At 41.4% G+C, this 17,084-nt stretch overlaps 2 protein-coding genes across 8 annotated transcripts in view; one reads left to right on the top strand and one right to left on the bottom strand.

The window, feature by feature from the left end:
• synrg (synergin, gamma) overlaps positions 1 to 4,414 on the top strand; it is a 31,830-nt gene extending 27,416 nt beyond the window's left edge. For 3 of the 7 annotated variants that reach the window (XM_031873466.1, XM_031873465.1, XM_031873467.1), the window contains exon 22: positions 1,971 to 4,413. In XM_031873466.1, the coding sequence (XP_031729326.1) occupies positions 1,971 to 2,102 (132 nt within the window). In that variant the 3' untranslated portion in view covers positions 2,103 to 4,413. Of the gene's footprint in view, positions 1 to 1,970 lie in introns of all 7 variants that reach the window. The other 4 variants (XM_031873461.1, XM_031873462.1, XM_031873468.1 and 1 more) reach the window with 3 other exon arrangements.
• Positions 3,925 to 15,408, bottom strand: dusp14 (dual specificity phosphatase 14). The gene is made up of 2 exons (XM_031873470.1): positions 15,152 to 15,408; positions 3,925 to 10,414 (listed from the first exon to the last, which is right to left on the bottom strand). Exon 2 carries the CDS (start codon positions 10,310 to 10,312, stop codon positions 9,686 to 9,688), a length of 627 nt encoding a protein of 208 aa, XP_031729330.1. The 5' UTR covers positions 10,313 to 10,414; positions 15,152 to 15,408; the 3' UTR covers positions 3,925 to 9,685.
• Between the last annotated feature and the right edge of the window lie 1,676 nt (positions 15,409 to 17,084).

Below are 17,084 nucleotides of genomic sequence, written 5' to 3'. Positions count from 1 at the left end.
TAAATTCCTTAGGTAATACCGAGCCTGAAAAGAGCTGCGTGAATGTGGAAGTTATTCAGTCAGAAATAGGTTATGACGCAAATAGTATTAACAAACCGCTTCTGTCTGACCTCCACAGTCTGGATGTGACGGTAACATCAGCTATTTAAACCCAGCTGGAATGACTTGCTAGTTTATGATTTGAACCACCAACAAACAGGATTTCTTCTGTTGTAATCTGAAGAAATGCACAATTTCTTACGTAAACAAGATACTGTAAAAGTGGAATTTGTCAGGAAATATAGAAACAGCAACCAAGCAAGTAATATATATGCAGCGGTTCCGAAACAAAAGGATTTAATGGGAAGTGTATCAAAGTAAACTTGGTTTATAGTGAAGAAGCTCAGAAGCAGAACAATGGCATTTGATGACCATATTTTCAACATAAAACCAAACTGAAATCTGGCACATACGTCTGTGTCGTACGCGGCTTTACAAGTGAAGTGCCATCGCAGTAATGGTGTACGTCTGAGATGCACTGCACTGATCTGCTACTGTGAGCATGCTCAACACACAGTAATACATCAATATTACAGATCAATCAAGGCCAAATCTCTTGAATTTTGAGATTGCACATGTGTAGGAGCCCTGAGGGATAAGAACTGGGATCCTTTCATGTCTGGGAGAAGGGAGCTCTTTTGTGGTGATGCAGCTGATGTGAGTGTTTGCTTGCTGCGCTCTCTGTGCACACTTTGCTCTGGGCTTTGCATGAACATGCTGACTGCTCTTGTGCTTACAGGCATTGATTAAAGACACTGACTGGAGGTTAAGGGTAAATATGCCTCATTTATTTTTTCACTATTGTAGAGCAGAAGTATAGAAAGCTAGATTGTAGACTGAGGGTAGTTTTTAATATTATCTAACCTGCTCAGTCTGAATCCTTAACCTTTATTTGCACCTACAAAGGTCAGTTGAACTACAAGAGTTGTAGTTTTATCTGAGCAGCTCCAGCTTTAAAGCATGAATACTCTCATTTATGTTCAGAGTAGAGTTACAAGTGGCTGCCTGTCTAAAGGCTTAACAATACACATCTGTCTAGTTACAAAACGACTAAATCGGCCCACACTCACTACCATACAGGTGAAGTCTAAGAAGGAGTCGGCGTGTGTAAAGATGCAGCTTTGAGAGGGAAAGGCTCTGCAGTGAAAGGTGTGTCTTTGTGTGACCACCCTTTCATTTAGTATCCTCCTCCTCTAACGTTGTGGAAACAAGTAGGCCAGGGCACGAAAGAGCTCAGGAAGGAAATCGCACTGCTTGTGAAATGTGAGCGTAAGAAAGAAAAAAAACAACAGAGAGTGTAAATGTGTCATTCAGTTTGCTTGAGGAAGCCCTTCATCTGGCCGGGCGTATGCGCTGCAGACGGCGTTCAGGCAGGTGGGGATGTGTTTGACTGGATCGGTGTGTTTGTATGCAGTTGTTGCTTTCTGCATGCGTCTCCCCTCTGCTTCTGTGTGGGAGGCTGTGATTCACTGCACATGACTCATTCCTCTCTCCCGACTTCAGCTCCCAGTATTTCACCACGGATGCAAACTGTTAAACCGCACATCACACACACATTAGCTTCTCCCGATTGTGTGTGCGCGCGCGCACACACACACACACACGGCACTCAATTGGGGATCAGACCACCAGATACATTATGTATTTAAATCAGTTTAAATAATGCCTTCAAAAACATTTCAGCTTTCAGTCACAAAAGCAAATCGTATTATGAAGCAACAGGTTTCAAACTTAAAACTCTAGAAGGTTCTCTCAGTGCAGTAGTCGGCACAACAAGTAGCGATAACTTGGATCCGCAGCGTAAAGGCATAATAAATTGTCTCACTCCTTGTCTATATCTTCCACATCTACCCCTCCTCCTCCCATGTGCGCAGATGGGTTTATTGCCTCTGTGATTCAGGAGTGTAATATCTACCCTTTCACTCCGACAGGCGTTCAACTCGGAGACGGACAACTTCAAACTGCTGTACGGGGGCCACCAGTACCACGCCAGCTGTGCCAATTTCTGGATTAACTGTGTGGAGCCCAAACCCCCCGGCCTCATCCTGCCCGACCTGCTCTGAGCTCTACGGGGGCACAAGCTGGTCAACGTCAGATAGGGAGAGCAAAGACACTGCACAGACTGAGAGGACGACGTTTAAAGTCACTGCATTCCTCTGTATTTATGTATCTTATCTCTTCTGTCACAACTCGGCTGTCACTCAGATCTGGTGGTTCGTTAAAAGATTTTGTATAAATATTTACCATCTACGTTGTTATTGCTACCTTTTTATTCTCCCACATAAATGACCTAAACACAGGTCAGCTGTACAGGTCATATTTAAATCAGTTGTGAGCAATGTGTCGTATGGTTTCCACTGCTGAACAAAGTCAATGAATTACTTACACTTAATTAATAATTAATTAATTAATCACTTGTCAGTGACTCATATTTAAATTATTAGGTGTGCAATAAATAATCTGGAGTTTTGAATGTTGCTTCTGTTTGAGAGGGTTTTTATTCATGACTTCCTTTCTTCCCACTGAGCCGGAGCTGTTGAATCATGACCCTACTATCGTACTTGAATTACATTTGTGGGTCAGGTGTGATTGATGAAACTCTGCGGCTGCTCTGGTTTTATTAGGAAGTCTTTAACATTTGAACCGAGGCTGGTGGTATACGTTTTCCTGACTGCCTGTTGAATTGACAGCTTTGAATGTTTTTTGCACGGTTGAGGAGATTTCAGCACCTCCGGGGGAATCTAAGATGTATATTTTATAGGAGGAAATAGTTGTTTGTGTCTTTTTGTTGCGTGCAACTAGAACTGAACGTCTGGAAAAAGTTGACTGATTCTGAACTGGAATTGCAGCGGCACTTTTTGTATATTGCAGTGTCATGCTGTAGCATTGTAACTATGACTAACTAATGTGAATGTGATGTAAATAAATATGCATACAGTTTATTTAAAGTGTCAGATTATTGTATTTGTCAGATTTTTTTAAAGGCTGTCTTTAAACAGCGCTCACGTATGTACATTAAGTTAGTTTTTAATCACTTTAACAGTGGTGATTCAATCAGCTCAGAAACGCTTTAACAGGCTGTAATAAGAGCGATACTCTGAATATTAAGAGGAGGGGGAAGCTGTTTGTCTTTATGTGTATAATAATATGTCTAAAAATTAAAAACGACAGCAAAAGTGTAAGGAATGGATTAAACTGCTGTGACGTTAGCATGCACGGCTGAATGACTTTCTGGTGTTCATTGGTTATTACTCTTCCTCAAATCCAGTGGTATTCAAAAATATATAAAAATAATAAATAAAATAAAAGTTGATTATTTAATTCGGGAACAACTAAGACCCTTTAAAAAAGTCTTGAAGAACCATATTTCGAGGAATTAGTTATATATTTTGTGACACTACTTTGTATAGTTGTATGACTTTATGACTTAATATTTATCGTGACATACTCTACTGTGACATTTTCATAGCATATAACATTTTTATTAAAAACAATACTATGGAATTTTACTGGTATTTTTGTGACATACTTTACGATGACATTTTTATGACAAATGTCACAAATGCCTTTTAATGACATTCTATACTATGACTGTTTTCTGACCTACTATACTACGATATCATTTATGAAGTTTTTTTTTATGCTATACTATGATAAGACATTAATACATGTGTTACTATACTGTGACTTGTTTATGATTTTCTATGGCATACTGTATAGTTTGATAATGGGACGTTTTATGACATCTATGACCTTTTTATGACATTACAGCATTGAAATAAGTCATTTAACTCGCATGGTTTTTCATCTTATTTCGCATGCATTCCCGATGAGCCTTCTCTGCCAAATGCATGAATGTTGCTTCACATTACTACCCCCCCCCCCCATCATCATCATTTTTAATTGACTGTCTCTCCGGCCGGAGAGGCCTCATCTCCATCAATTCATGACAAAATGGAATAAATTCTACTTCGACAAGCCTGCCGGCCATTGCTGGCGGTTCAGCTCAACCAATCAAATGAGATGTCTTGAGGCTGTGTGAAACCAGTCTTATCGTTCTCACACTTGTGTTCAGGTGTGCTCTCCAACATCCATTTTATCTGTCGCTATGACCTAATTCATTTCCTGCAGAAAATGATTTCCTCTCTACAGAAAATCACAAATGCTGAAATCAATTACTGAATAAAGCTTGTAATTTGAAATGCAGACCGCCTGTGCCTGTCATCTTCACGCCTATTGTCTGCAATGCTGAAATCATCACTGCGGGAGAGAAGCGAGATTGAAGTGATGCTGTGTTGTATTGACTGCTGCTCTTTGGTATTTCATGACCGTGGGCAATCACATTACAGTTTAAAAACAGCTGCTTCTGCACATGATTGCTGTAACTCTTGTGAATAGAGTTGCTTCCTGCTTTACTTTCTTCCGATTACATTTTCATTTTTTAGGTTCCAATTTTGTTACTGTGTTAGGAAGATTTTAATGTTGTCTTCTGTTCATGATCAATAACTACTCCTAGATTTTAGAGGCCAAATGTGATATTTGAGAGTTTGAAAAATCGGATCGATCTATTTGCTCCCCCCAACGTACACATAACAAATAATTAATAAAAACAAAATCGACTTGTCAATCAACAGAAAATGACCCAGCATCGATTCTTTACAAACAAAACCAGTTATCGAATGTCAAACATTCACTTGTTCCAGCCTCACATATGTATCTTCCCTGCTTGATAGAGTTGTAAATGATATACTTACAATAATATTTGGATTTCAGACTGTTGGTTGGACAAAACAAGACACAGATTTCACCTTGGCCATAGTGGGATTATCACTGTTTTACATTTCATATATTTTACAAACTAAACGATTATTTAAATTGCCATATGAATTGGTAAGACTAATACAAAATAATCATTAGTTGCAAAATAATTGTAAATGAGCTATACATTGAACAGGACATTTTACAGTTGAGAAATAAACAAGTCAGTGCTCTCTAGTGGACAAACGATGTAATGTTGTTCCGGTTTCTCATAGCATCAAACACCGACATTTCTTTGTTATTCATCAGCCAACATTTACACCGACACCAGCTGAGCACTTAATTGTTCAGGCCCACCTAGCTAAAACCGCCTTACAGTTAAAATCTATGGTAATTTGGGGGGGCTGCAGATTGTGTATTCTATATTTTTTATTATATTATTTCTTATTATTACAAATACAACACAATCAAAACCAACCACGTGTAAGTATTTCTCTAAATGCTTTGTGATTTCCCTACCTTGTCTGTGGCACTCATCCAAACCCATGTGTTCCCACTTGTGACATAAATCTTTAAGAACAGGTCACACATACAGTTTACAGTATAAAACAGCTGGACACTGCACTTGATCTTTTCATGGGATTTGCTGATAATAAGAACGTTCCACTTTAACACTAGTTCTGTCTTTCATAGTTAGCTGGCCCACCAGCAGTTAAAAGAAAGCACCAAAAGGCTGAATTTCACCATTAATGGACCTAAGCACACATTCTAGTCATCTTCACTATCCGTGGCTCACAGTCGTCCTCCTCAGTGCCCACTCTATCAATCAGTTCCTCCAGTTGAGGCGTTAAAGGCGATGGACAGATGAGTCCTTGTTACACCACAGAGACGGCACACTCATTCAGCTGCTGACTGAGGAAGAATGACTTGTTTCACTACAGACAAAACTGTATCAGGCAACGTCTCCCCCTGCGTTTTAGATGTTCCTCATTCCAACTGAGAGGCTTTTTTATTCTCTCTATGCTCATTTCAGTTATGGATTCTTTATATCACTGCTTCACTTCTGTATTTTTATGATCGAGACATGAAGAACTAGCATCATTTAAAACCTGTACTCTCCGACATTTATTGAGGTTTAAAAGTACTGCCGGCAGCCAAATAATCAGCATTCTGTACATGGCTATTCATTGCAACTAAGAAACACATACTTTGAATTACATCCAGCAGCATATGCTGCTGTGTGGCCAAACCAGGTTGTCAAATTATAACTGAAACGAGGGCGGCAAGCCTGAAATTGCAGCGGCGCGTTTAATAACTGGCCTTGTGCATATGGTCTTGTTAAAATGAAAATGCAGGGTTTACACCTATTGATATGGGAGTGGTGCTGTAGCTCATGGTGATTATAGTGAATCATTAAAGGCTGTATAATGTGAAGCCCAGAGAAGCCGTGATTCTGTAATTCATTGCAGCTATACAGCAGATGTTCATATTTGCTTTGAGTGGTTGAAATAAAACCTGCAGTCAGATATGCAAAACTGTAGTAGTGCTGAAATAATTACTTTACCACATATAATTTATTGCTCTAATTGTTGAGCTGCATTTCTTGTACATTTTGTCTCTTTTAATGCTGTTTCACAGCCCTCTCCACGCTTCAGAATGCTATCACAGGAGGGAGAAATACAACGTCCCTTCATCATATTTTAGATAATTTACACACATTCTGCCAAATATTGGTCGGTTCCAGTCTCTCAAACGTGTGGATTCAAATGAATGAATTTCCGTCTTTATATCATTATAGTCTGAATACCCGGTATAGGTTTGAACTGTTGGTTAGACCAAACCAGGGATTTGAACATTGGCCCCGCCACTCATTTCTGAATTTGTATAAACTAAACATTAATTGACAACAAATGAATGCATGTTGTAATTAACAGCAACACACAGCAGTTTGTTGCAGCTTACCCGTGTCTGATGCATCTTGTTGAGTTGCTGCCCTCTTAAATGTCATCTCCAAAAACTTAATCATCGTTGTTCATTCTGCGCCACTGGAGCCTGGCCTGCCTCTGATGCTCAGGGTGATGCAGATGGCTCTGCTGGTGAAGGATGTTTACTTTTAGTGCTTGATTATGCCCTGGAAACGTCATGTGGGTAGTTATGGGGGGGGGCAGGAGAAGATGATTCATGTTTTGCCGTGAGAAGATAGTGTGCAGTGTAATTTGGGCACATCACTTGTGCATCTCCATTGTGGTTGGCCTGTCATCAGCTGTCTCTCTGGGTAATGGCATTTATTGTGGAGACCACTCCGGAGGTCCCTCAGAAAGTGTGGGCACAAGACAAATGGCGCTCATCAATAATCTGCCTGCTGCTCTGTAGCCACAGCAAAATGAAATGAATGATAGGACGTTTCTTTGACGTCTGAAGATGTCTCTTGGGGAAAAAACGGCCATGCATAACTAAGATCAAGAGGCGTTTGGAGAGGAAACGCTGCAATCTGTTCCTCAGAAATGTAATTACAAAAAAAATAGAAATATTGTGTGTTAGAGGTGTGTTTCTTCTGAATCACATTTGAACAAAAACAGTGACATGAGATCTTTTTTCTTATTATCATTTTAATATGACTGTCTTGGGGAATGAAATGATTAGAAGTCAGATTACAGAGCATCTTCCTCCTGCTAACAATTATTGACCCCTGACCTTTCATTCTTTTTTTTTTTAATTGTTATTGTAATGTCACATTTAATCTATTATGGCATTGTTGAAAAAAACATTGTTGCACTGATCCCCGTGGGATGAAAATGTCAACTGTCACATCCAACATCACTGAGCGTGCGGTCTGTTATAGACGACCGCACAGAACAGCGATGTTATACTGCAGCAGTGTAGGGGTGAGAGTCCAGAAGGTAAATCACAATACAAAGCGACAGAGTCATCCGATACATCTAGTGCTGAAGCAATGAGTTGAGATTGGTCGATAGAAGGAAGATACATGTGAGAATATGCTGCTTTTTCTATTTATATCTTTTGGACCGTTTGTCGGACTAATAAAGCAATTTGAAAACGTCAGTTTAAATAAGTCACACACCGGCCACTTCACGTAGCGTTGCATCATCAGACGCGTGTAAATTGGCTCTGGACCACACAGGGGGGCACGCTATGCAGAAGAAGCAGTCATTTTATGGTAGCTTTGAAGTGCCAGATTGAGATCAAATTTAAGCTTCTCTGATTAATGTTAATGTGAGTCGGTGCTGGGAAATAAGACGGTGGTGGCGAGAATTGATGTGCTACTGGTGTGCAGGTTTACATCAAAAACAAGAGGTGCAGGTGTTTTGATGCATGTCATATGCTGCTGGTTTGGGTTTGATTGCCATTTTCCCCATTTCCTAATGTATTAATGAATCAACAAAAGGTAACCTGTGAAGATTGATCAGTCGTAGTGCTTTATTTCACGGGCGGCCTTGAGTCGGAGAGCGCCTGAGCTGACATCATCTCTTTATTTCTAGCGCCGTCTGCTGTATCCCGCTAACATCGCAGCTCCAGCTACACTGCTCGATATAAATATGTAAAAACTCGGCTTTGTCAATGTGAAAGGGAGGGAGGAAATGCATTTAACATTTGTATTTGTTAAACCCTAAGGATACACAGAATGTGTTTTGGTGCGTAAACATTTTGTTTGTTTACAAGAAAACTCAACGGAGTACCTTTAGGATGAAAATATACCACTAAAATAGGAAGAAAATGTTTCAACAGGCCAAACATTCACTGCACTGTTTACTTTTACGTGATAATATTGGTGGCAATGTCTAGGTGTGCATTGTGATTGCTTTTTTTGGTCTCACCTCGACAACAACTTTATAAGCGTGGGGACAGGACGTGCAGCAAAGTAAACGTTTTCAACCAGCAGCAGCAATAGCTGAAGTAGGATCTTCAGCCTGTGTGACGACGCTCTTTTAGGCAGATATACAAAGAGAAATAAAATGTCTTTTCTGTACTGCTAGGATTTTTTGCAACCTATGGACAAAAGGCAAAAAAAATGTAGGATAGAAAATATTGTTCCAAACATCTATCCTAGAGCTACCAATTCCCTTGAGGCGGCAGATCTTTTTGTGTTAATACAGCATCAAACAGCACTACAATAACATAGTGTGGTCACAGGATGAAACAGTCAACCCTGTGGTACACAGGAGCTTTCCCTAAATCTTGACTTTTCGCTTACTTCCTCTAGATGTTCAACTGTAAGAAGGTAGATGTAACAACATCTTTAAATGTTGAGTTAAAGTGTGCCATTTGTTCCTCACTATCAGTACATTTCAATCAAATAATGTGTCTGCATCTATTTTTTTTCTGTACACTTATCTTATATGCTACCATAAATTGAGAGCTTGCTGCTGCCCTTCACACTAACGATTACTGCACAACTGGCACAATACCACCACATGACATCATCACGTCAGGAAAAGGACTTCAGTCACATCACTGTCAGAGCTGCAGTGTCTCGAGAACGGCCACAACCTTCACCGAACGCTCATCCTCCAATGGAACTAGAATATAGACACCGAAACAAGATTAGAGAGTGGAAGTTGGTGCCGTTTATCTCCAGGGCTGACATCATTGTAGTCCCGATTGATCCTTTGGTCCGAAGGATTCTGGGGTTGAAGTCGCTTTGCTCCCGCACAAAGACTACATAGAGCCAACTGGTTGGACAAACAGCATCAACAACCAGTGTTTGGTCTCCCTCTGTCCAAACGCACCAGTATTCATTACATAGGCCTTACACAGACGTACACTCACATGCGTCTCACTTCGCCTGTCCTGAACATGCATGAAGCTACAGTCCAGGAGGGCAAAAGTGCTCATCTTGACTTCCTCCTTGATCTCTTCACTGTGGTTCTTAAAGGCCCCAGTACGGAGCCAGGCTCCTGCGGTCCCTCTCATAAACATCAGGAATGACCCCGTAGGGCGTCTGCACCATCTTAACAGAGTTCCGACCGAACAGCTTCCTCTCGTAGTCGATGAGCTGGCGCCAGAAGCCACCGTTGGGCCTGATGATGGGGCGGCGGGCTTTGACCCAGGCGTGGGCCTCGGCCAGAGACACGCGGTGATACTTCATGAGGTACGCCAGACACAGAGAGGCCGAGCGGCTCACCCCCGCCGCACAGTGCACCAGCACCGCACCTCGCTTTCGTCCCACGCTGTGGATCTTATCGGCCACGCTGTCGAAGTACAAGGAGAGGGGGGAGTGGGGCATATCCGCCAGAGGGACCTTTACATACTCCATGTGAGGCCAGTTGAAGTTGGGGAGCTCGATGGTGGCGTTGACCACACAGGTGATGCCTTTAGACAGCAGCAGGCTGCGGTTGGATGCCACGTTGCCTCTGCTGAGGAAGAGGTTGGGGGTGATTTGGGCAATGCCCCCCAGCAGGCTGCTGTTCTCGGGGAGCAGCCTCGGCACCATAGTGGGCACCATGGTGCTACGATGGTGGTGGTGGTGGAAGAAGCCTTGGCTGCGGGAACCCATCGAGGAATCAAGTGGGCTTCAAGAAGGATGCCAATTTTTGTCTTTTTAAAGCAAAATCTTCAGGAGCTCAGAGTCATAGTAGTGCAGCCAGCCAAACAGCTCCTGTAACACACAAACAGATTTCCCTTTCAATCTAAATTCAACATTTTTCTACTTCACTGTTGGCCAAGCACAAACATACAATCACTTCACAAGGACGAGTAACGCCATTGCTGTTTGCAACGTGTTCAATTGCTTTTTTGCTGACACAGTTGTTTCCAGTAAATGTTATTCTGCAGTCTTTAAACTTAAAAAAAATGGAAAGATAAAACTGTTTGAGTTTAGACATAGTAGTTCACTAATTCAAACGAAATGCTGCTGTGACCGACTGATCCACAGTCTTCACTCTACAATTACATCGATGGACAGATGAAAAATGTTTCCATCTCAACCAGAGGTCTCTGCTGAATGATTCTCTACATTCAGGTTGAATGGCCGCCCTCTGCCATGTGAGCGCAGACCCCCTGGAGGCGTTCATTCACCTCCTCTCATGTTCATCCATCCACAGCCCTCACATACAGATTACATCTCTCGTCTCTCTCTTTGGCTATCGTGCTGTTGATGTCATTTCAGCACCAAGTGGAAAGTAATCACATAAAATATGATCATGCATCATTTAAGCACCACATTTTCTAAACTCTATTAATCTATCTGCTTTTCCTTTTTGCAAAAAAAAAATGAAGAAAAAGATCTTATCTGAACCGTAACGTGACATTTCTGTCTGCACTGCATATGATGGAAACACCCTCCTGTGTGACTACTTCAGTTATCAGCAGCGAGCTCACAGCTCCGGGCGCTACTTCACACACTGTTGCACTTGTCGTGCGTCATCCACACCTTGTGCACCAGTCTATCTGGCAGGTCTTTTTCTCTCATTTTCTGCTCCAATCTGGTTAACAAGACACACGGGTCAACTGCTTTAAGCTGGAGCTCAACCTGCGGGGAAAAAACCACCACCTGATCATCTGCTTAGAGACTGCCAACACGGATTGGGATTCTTCTCATTCATAAATTGTAAACAAAAAAACACGAACGACATGAATTTAAAGACATTGCATAACTGACAATACAATGAAATTGTGCTGGTAGCTTTGTTATCCAACGACAGATTTCTGCTGCCTCATCCTTTAAATCAGTTGGTCCCGAAGCATCAGGGTCATGGTGGATTATTTAACCAGATAGAAGCCAAACTAGAAATATTTGTTCTACACAAAATGTTTGATTTTTCCAGAATTTGCAGAAATGTAATTATTACTGAATAATTTTGTCTCCCTGAGTGTTTTGAGCTTCAGTGTTTCATCGTCACCGTCCTCTACACCTTCTGCTCCTGTCGATCACAGCTTTGCCACCTCAGCATGGTCTGCTTCTCTTTCCAAAAAGCAACTAGAGAAAAAAGGATCACAAGCTAAAACGACACCCTCCTCCCTACTCGTTCAGGCAGTTTCTCCCTATTGCCAATTACTCTGCACTTTGCCTCTGAAATGGTTGCCGTGATCCACTGTCCAACACACCGTCAACACTGGTGATGACTCTGGAAACAATGTGTGACCATCAAAACCACATCAGGAGGTGGTCAGATAATAAGAAACAAGTCCTACATGCAGTAAGTCCTACACCAGTGCTATGGTAGTTAGTCTTGCACATTGTTAGAGCAGCAGAGTAAAACGTGTGTAAGCCTTTTGTCTTACTGAACTCAAACAATTGGTTGATTGATGATTGACAGAAACGTAACCGGCAACTACTTTGATAATGAATCAAGTCATTTTCTAATGGAGAACATTTCCTTATATTCAGAGAGGATTTGCTTCTTTTCTCTCTCATGTGACAGGAAATTGAGTAAATATTTTTAAACTGTTGGTCAGAGTGTTTGAGGACATCAACATGTTTCCCTATTTTATTTTATTGACCAACCAAATGACAAATTGATTCATCTAGAAAATGATCTTCGGGTTAATTGATTATGTTAGTTGCAGCCTAGACTTAGCACCAACAGCGCACATATTTTGAGAAACAAATTCAATTTTTAAAAGGATACAGGAAATGCATTGTGTGTATGATATTAGACGTCCGTTTGATAACGGGGTTTATCTTACTCTAATCAATCAGTAGTGCTAGATCTGAAAAGGGGAACTTCGATGATGTCCTGCATGCATTCTTTGTTTTCGGCGGGATGCACAGTCGATGCAGTAATTTGTGGAGATAAGAGAAGATGTACGTCAGCTGACATAGGTACAAACTCTGTTGCTACGGCAACCTACTGACCACAGCACAAGACAGTCGACAGAGAAATGAAGGAGATGAGGGAAGGAAATAATCCCCGGACCTCCCCCAAAGTGCTGATGAACCACAGCGCCGGTCTTTGCTGAGATTTGCTCCATCCGCATGCCCTGCTTGTCGTTATTTATACGACAAGCAGGGCATGAGTGAAGCTGCACAGAGCGGAGGAGGGAGAAGTATGCAGACAGAACAATCTAATGTAATGGTGGAGATAGTGGGAATACTCTGCAGATCGCTGTCAATCAAATTGACCGTGATGACCGAGTCTCCCCCAAAAAAGACAAAAAACACTGAGGAAGGTCAGGAGCATTCAAAGGACAGAGAGGAGCATCGTTTCACAAATCAACCCCTCGTGTCTTCTTCTTCTGTTGATGTTACAAAAACAACCCGGCTATCAATCATTCAAGGTGGATCTGTCGACAGGTGGTTCCACATCTCCGTCTCTCTCACGCTCTCTCTGTAGGGAGCGGGGGGATTCCTTGAGGGTCCGGTTCCACCTCCCGCTAACACAAAATGGAAACATGACCCACCTGCAGGAAAACTAGAGCAGCACAACCTGACGGCAACCTCACTCTCACAACTCTTTACGGTAAAAACCTCGACGACAACCGGATTCTGAGCTGAACCTCACATCAAATCCTTGACTGACGCTCCTTCACACCACAGAATCAAAACAGTGAAACGGCAGGAAAAGGTGCACAAGCAGACACGCAGCCCTCATCGGTACAATCAAAGGCAATCCATCTCTTCTGTCTGGGTGATCTCTGAAAGTGACTCTGCTGCCAACAGTCTGGATAATTATCAGGAGAAAATGGGCAGCAATGACACGGCTTCTCACATTTATCTGAACACAACTGGGTGCAACTTTACAACCCACAAACAAGGCTTCTGGGTAAAAAGGTTTACTGCAAAGGGTTCAAACGAGAGCATGGTCAACAGGAGTTTAGGGACAAATTCCTCTTGAGGACAGGGTTCGGCTTTGGCACCTTCCTGCAAACTGCAGCGACTGGGTGCCGCTCACTCCAACCACAATGTTACACCTCAGACACGAACACAACAGCCTGAGACTCAGGGCCACATGTCGTCTAGTGAGAGATGGTGAGTGTGCAAATGCTCTACAAACCAAATAAAACGCGGTGGCTGAAATGCCGTTGTTTTCAAATATATTACACAATGAAGCCTCTTGTATGTAAACATAGAAATCCATTTGGCTTAAAAAGCCACGTTTGTAGGAACAATCGCATCCATCACTGCAGCAGATGGATGAGACAGATAAATCTAGTGACTCTACTTTACCTTTAAACAATGACACGCTGTTCAGATCTAAGGAGACAGACTTGTTACCTATGATTGGGGCTACAAGCAATGAATATCAAACAGAGCTGAAACCATTAGTAGGTTCAATTTTGAAGTTAATCTGCAACCATTTTGTAAACCGATTTCTAAGCAAACATACCGAAAGACTGTCTACAGGCTGGTAGTGCTGGGCAATAATCAATATGATGATTTATCATCTTTCAATGCCACATCCTGATGAAATCATATATCATGATACACAATTACCTTGTCTAAATTGATGATAACAAGCACATAAATCTAATTTATTTTGCCCTAAAGTTCTCAATTAAATGAGAAATGACTCAGTACTTCTCATTTGTCAAGTATTTAATTCACACAAGAGTAAAACCATGTGGATATTTCATATAGACGATTTATATATTTAACTACCAGAAAACAGGCTATATGAAATGACCTACATCGTTATTGAAGATTTGGGCCGGGTCCTAAACTCTAGCTTCCTAAATGGGAAATTTGCTGCTTTAGTCAAATTAACAATTAATTATGTTTATACAGTACCAGTTAAGACACACCTTTTTATCAAGTTATTATCATCATCATTTTCTACATTGTAGATTGAAAAAGTATGAAACATGTTTTATATTTTAGATTCTTCAAAGTAGCCTTTTTTGCCTTGATGAAAGCTTTCACACTCTTGGCATCATCTATAACCAGCGTGCTATATGCAGAGTCACCTGGAATGCGTCTTGAAGGAGTTCCCATAGACTTAATATCCACACTGGCTTTTCATGAAAGGAAGTGCGACACCTCCGTGTGTGGAAATGTGGAGCTTTAAGTGAATGATTGTCCACGAGTTTTATTATTTACGATTGGAGATGTGAAAAGGACTGCTCCTCTGCGCACGAGCGACTCGTCATCGTGTGCTTATCGTTAACAATAGATTATTTTAAGTGTAAAATATAAAAAGTGTGGAACGTTATGGTCCTGGTTACGACTAAACTAAGAGACATGTGACACACAGAAGTGTGGCAGGTGCCACTCGTTTCTTCAATTTCACCCATATTACATCAGAAAACTGAACCTGAGGGTAAATGCTTAAAACTGTGTTATATTAAAACTGTGTCAATGCTTTGTTTGAATTTTAATAAAAAACAAACAAACATCTTATTCTAGGTCATAAAGCCGCCGATAAACTGCCTCCATCAGATGTAAAAGTCAACTTACCAGTCGACTCTCAGTCGGGCAGAGATGGAGGTTCTTAACGCGCCTTCACAGACAGCAGCAATCCGGCGAGCTGGTCTCACACTCCGGACATCTATCTTCAGTCAGTGCGCTCTTACAGACGTCCAGCAGGGCGAGAGGCCAGGTAGCGGGAGACCAACCGCGACACTCAACAACATAATGTGAAAGTCAGCAGAAATACGAGCCATCAGTACATCCGCCTGCTTCTACACTGACAGTAGCGGCGTGCACCGGGCATCCTCGGTATGAGGAGCGATCAGTGCCACACAGGAGAGGAGGAGGAGGAGGAGAGGAGGAGAGGAGGGACATGCATGTCTGAACTTCAGATTATCATTGTGAAATTAACACATTCCCATTGGGTCTACAATATAATATGCTGCTACTGAAAGCTGATTGTGCAGAGTATATCTATATCTTCATTTGTGCTACAATTAATGGTAAATTGAAAGAAACTAAAGATAAAGAAATATTCTTTCCCGCTACAATGTTGTATTTTTTCTTTTTCTTTTATTGATTACTAAAATAGGTGAGTGACTATAAGCGAGATAACAATCCCCATATAAACTGTAGTCTCTCTCTCTCTCTCTCTCTCTCTCTCTCTCTCTCTCTCTGGCATCTATTACTCCTCATACAGAGTGGTGGGGGGGGGGGGATCAAGCACACAGAGCACAATTCTAAAAACTACAGGTGAGAATCAACTACGAAACAAACAACCCTCATGTCTGGTTGAAGAATCATTATAGCCTGACTGAAAAGCAATGTTGATGGCTTTCACAATTCGGTCTCTTTCTAAACAAGAGACCGTCTGTTTCCCCCAAAATGTTTCTGATGCTCTTTCTCAGAAGTGAGTGGAATAAAATCTCTAAAAATTAAGAATATCAGCAGGGCTGTAGCCCTGAGTCCAATTTTTCCAGCCGAAACCCACCCACCTAAACAATTTTTAAATAGCTACCAACCAAACTCAGCATTTTAGGAAATCCCCAAATTTCACATTTATTCTTTCATTTAACAGTTATATTTACATCATGGTCTAGTTGTTGTTTGAAAGCATTCTCTACAATGATAAGTCTGTTATTCTAGTAGATAATACCAAACCACATTTAATTTATTCAGTTTCTTTTTTATTTCTTTTTAAATGTTTTTTTAAACTATCTCTCTATTACAAATCCAAACCAGCCTTAAACCCCACAACATTATGTAATATGTCAATAGAAATTCTGAGGGCATGATCTTGGTGTCCTTAATGATACAGCCCTGCTTATCAGTTTGATTCTTTTTTTAAAATAGATCACATTATACATTTACTTTCTGACTGATAAATGATGTGATGACAGATTGATCAATATGTGGACCGTGACCTTAACAGAACTTAACTTTAACATCTTGAAATGGGATCACACCAGCCGTGATGCCAAGGGGGGCTATAGGGGCGTAAAGTGGGTGGGCCAATGGAACCTCACCCACTTCCTACCCCGGCATTCATACACGGGCCGTCCTACTTCTGGGGCCCTTGCTCGGCCCTCACCCTTCTTCGAACTCATTTGATCTCAATATACACACACGTTGGTTTCATGACTGCATCTTGCACGGTTGTGACGCTATCATGGTAACAAAATCTGTCCACAGACAGACAGACTATAGAGAAATATAAACACGCGGCAAGGTCCTCAAAATGTGTATGTATGTAGTTTAACAACACCCTGACACTCCTGTGTTCTTTGCTACAAAAACCTGTAGGTTTTCTTCCTAAACCTTCTCGTGCACAGACAGCTGAACCTGATACGGTAGCTTCACATACAACACTTTATTTGAATGCCTGCAGGGACCTGTGTGATCATGTTGCAGGTCTTCAACTTATAAAACCAAGAGAGCAAACTCAGAGTTGGAGATGCAATAAACAATGTAGGATCACACC

Source organism: Anarrhichthys ocellatus, unplaced genomic scaffold, assembly GCF_004355925.1.
Source record: "Anarrhichthys ocellatus isolate YVR2014 unplaced genomic scaffold, GSC_Weel_1.0 scaffold72, whole genome shotgun sequence".
Lineage (NCBI taxonomy): Eukaryota > Metazoa > Chordata > Actinopteri > Perciformes > Anarhichadidae > Anarrhichthys > Anarrhichthys ocellatus.
Note: the sequence above shows the minus strand (reverse complement) of the source record. Positions and strands in the feature narration are given on the sequence as shown.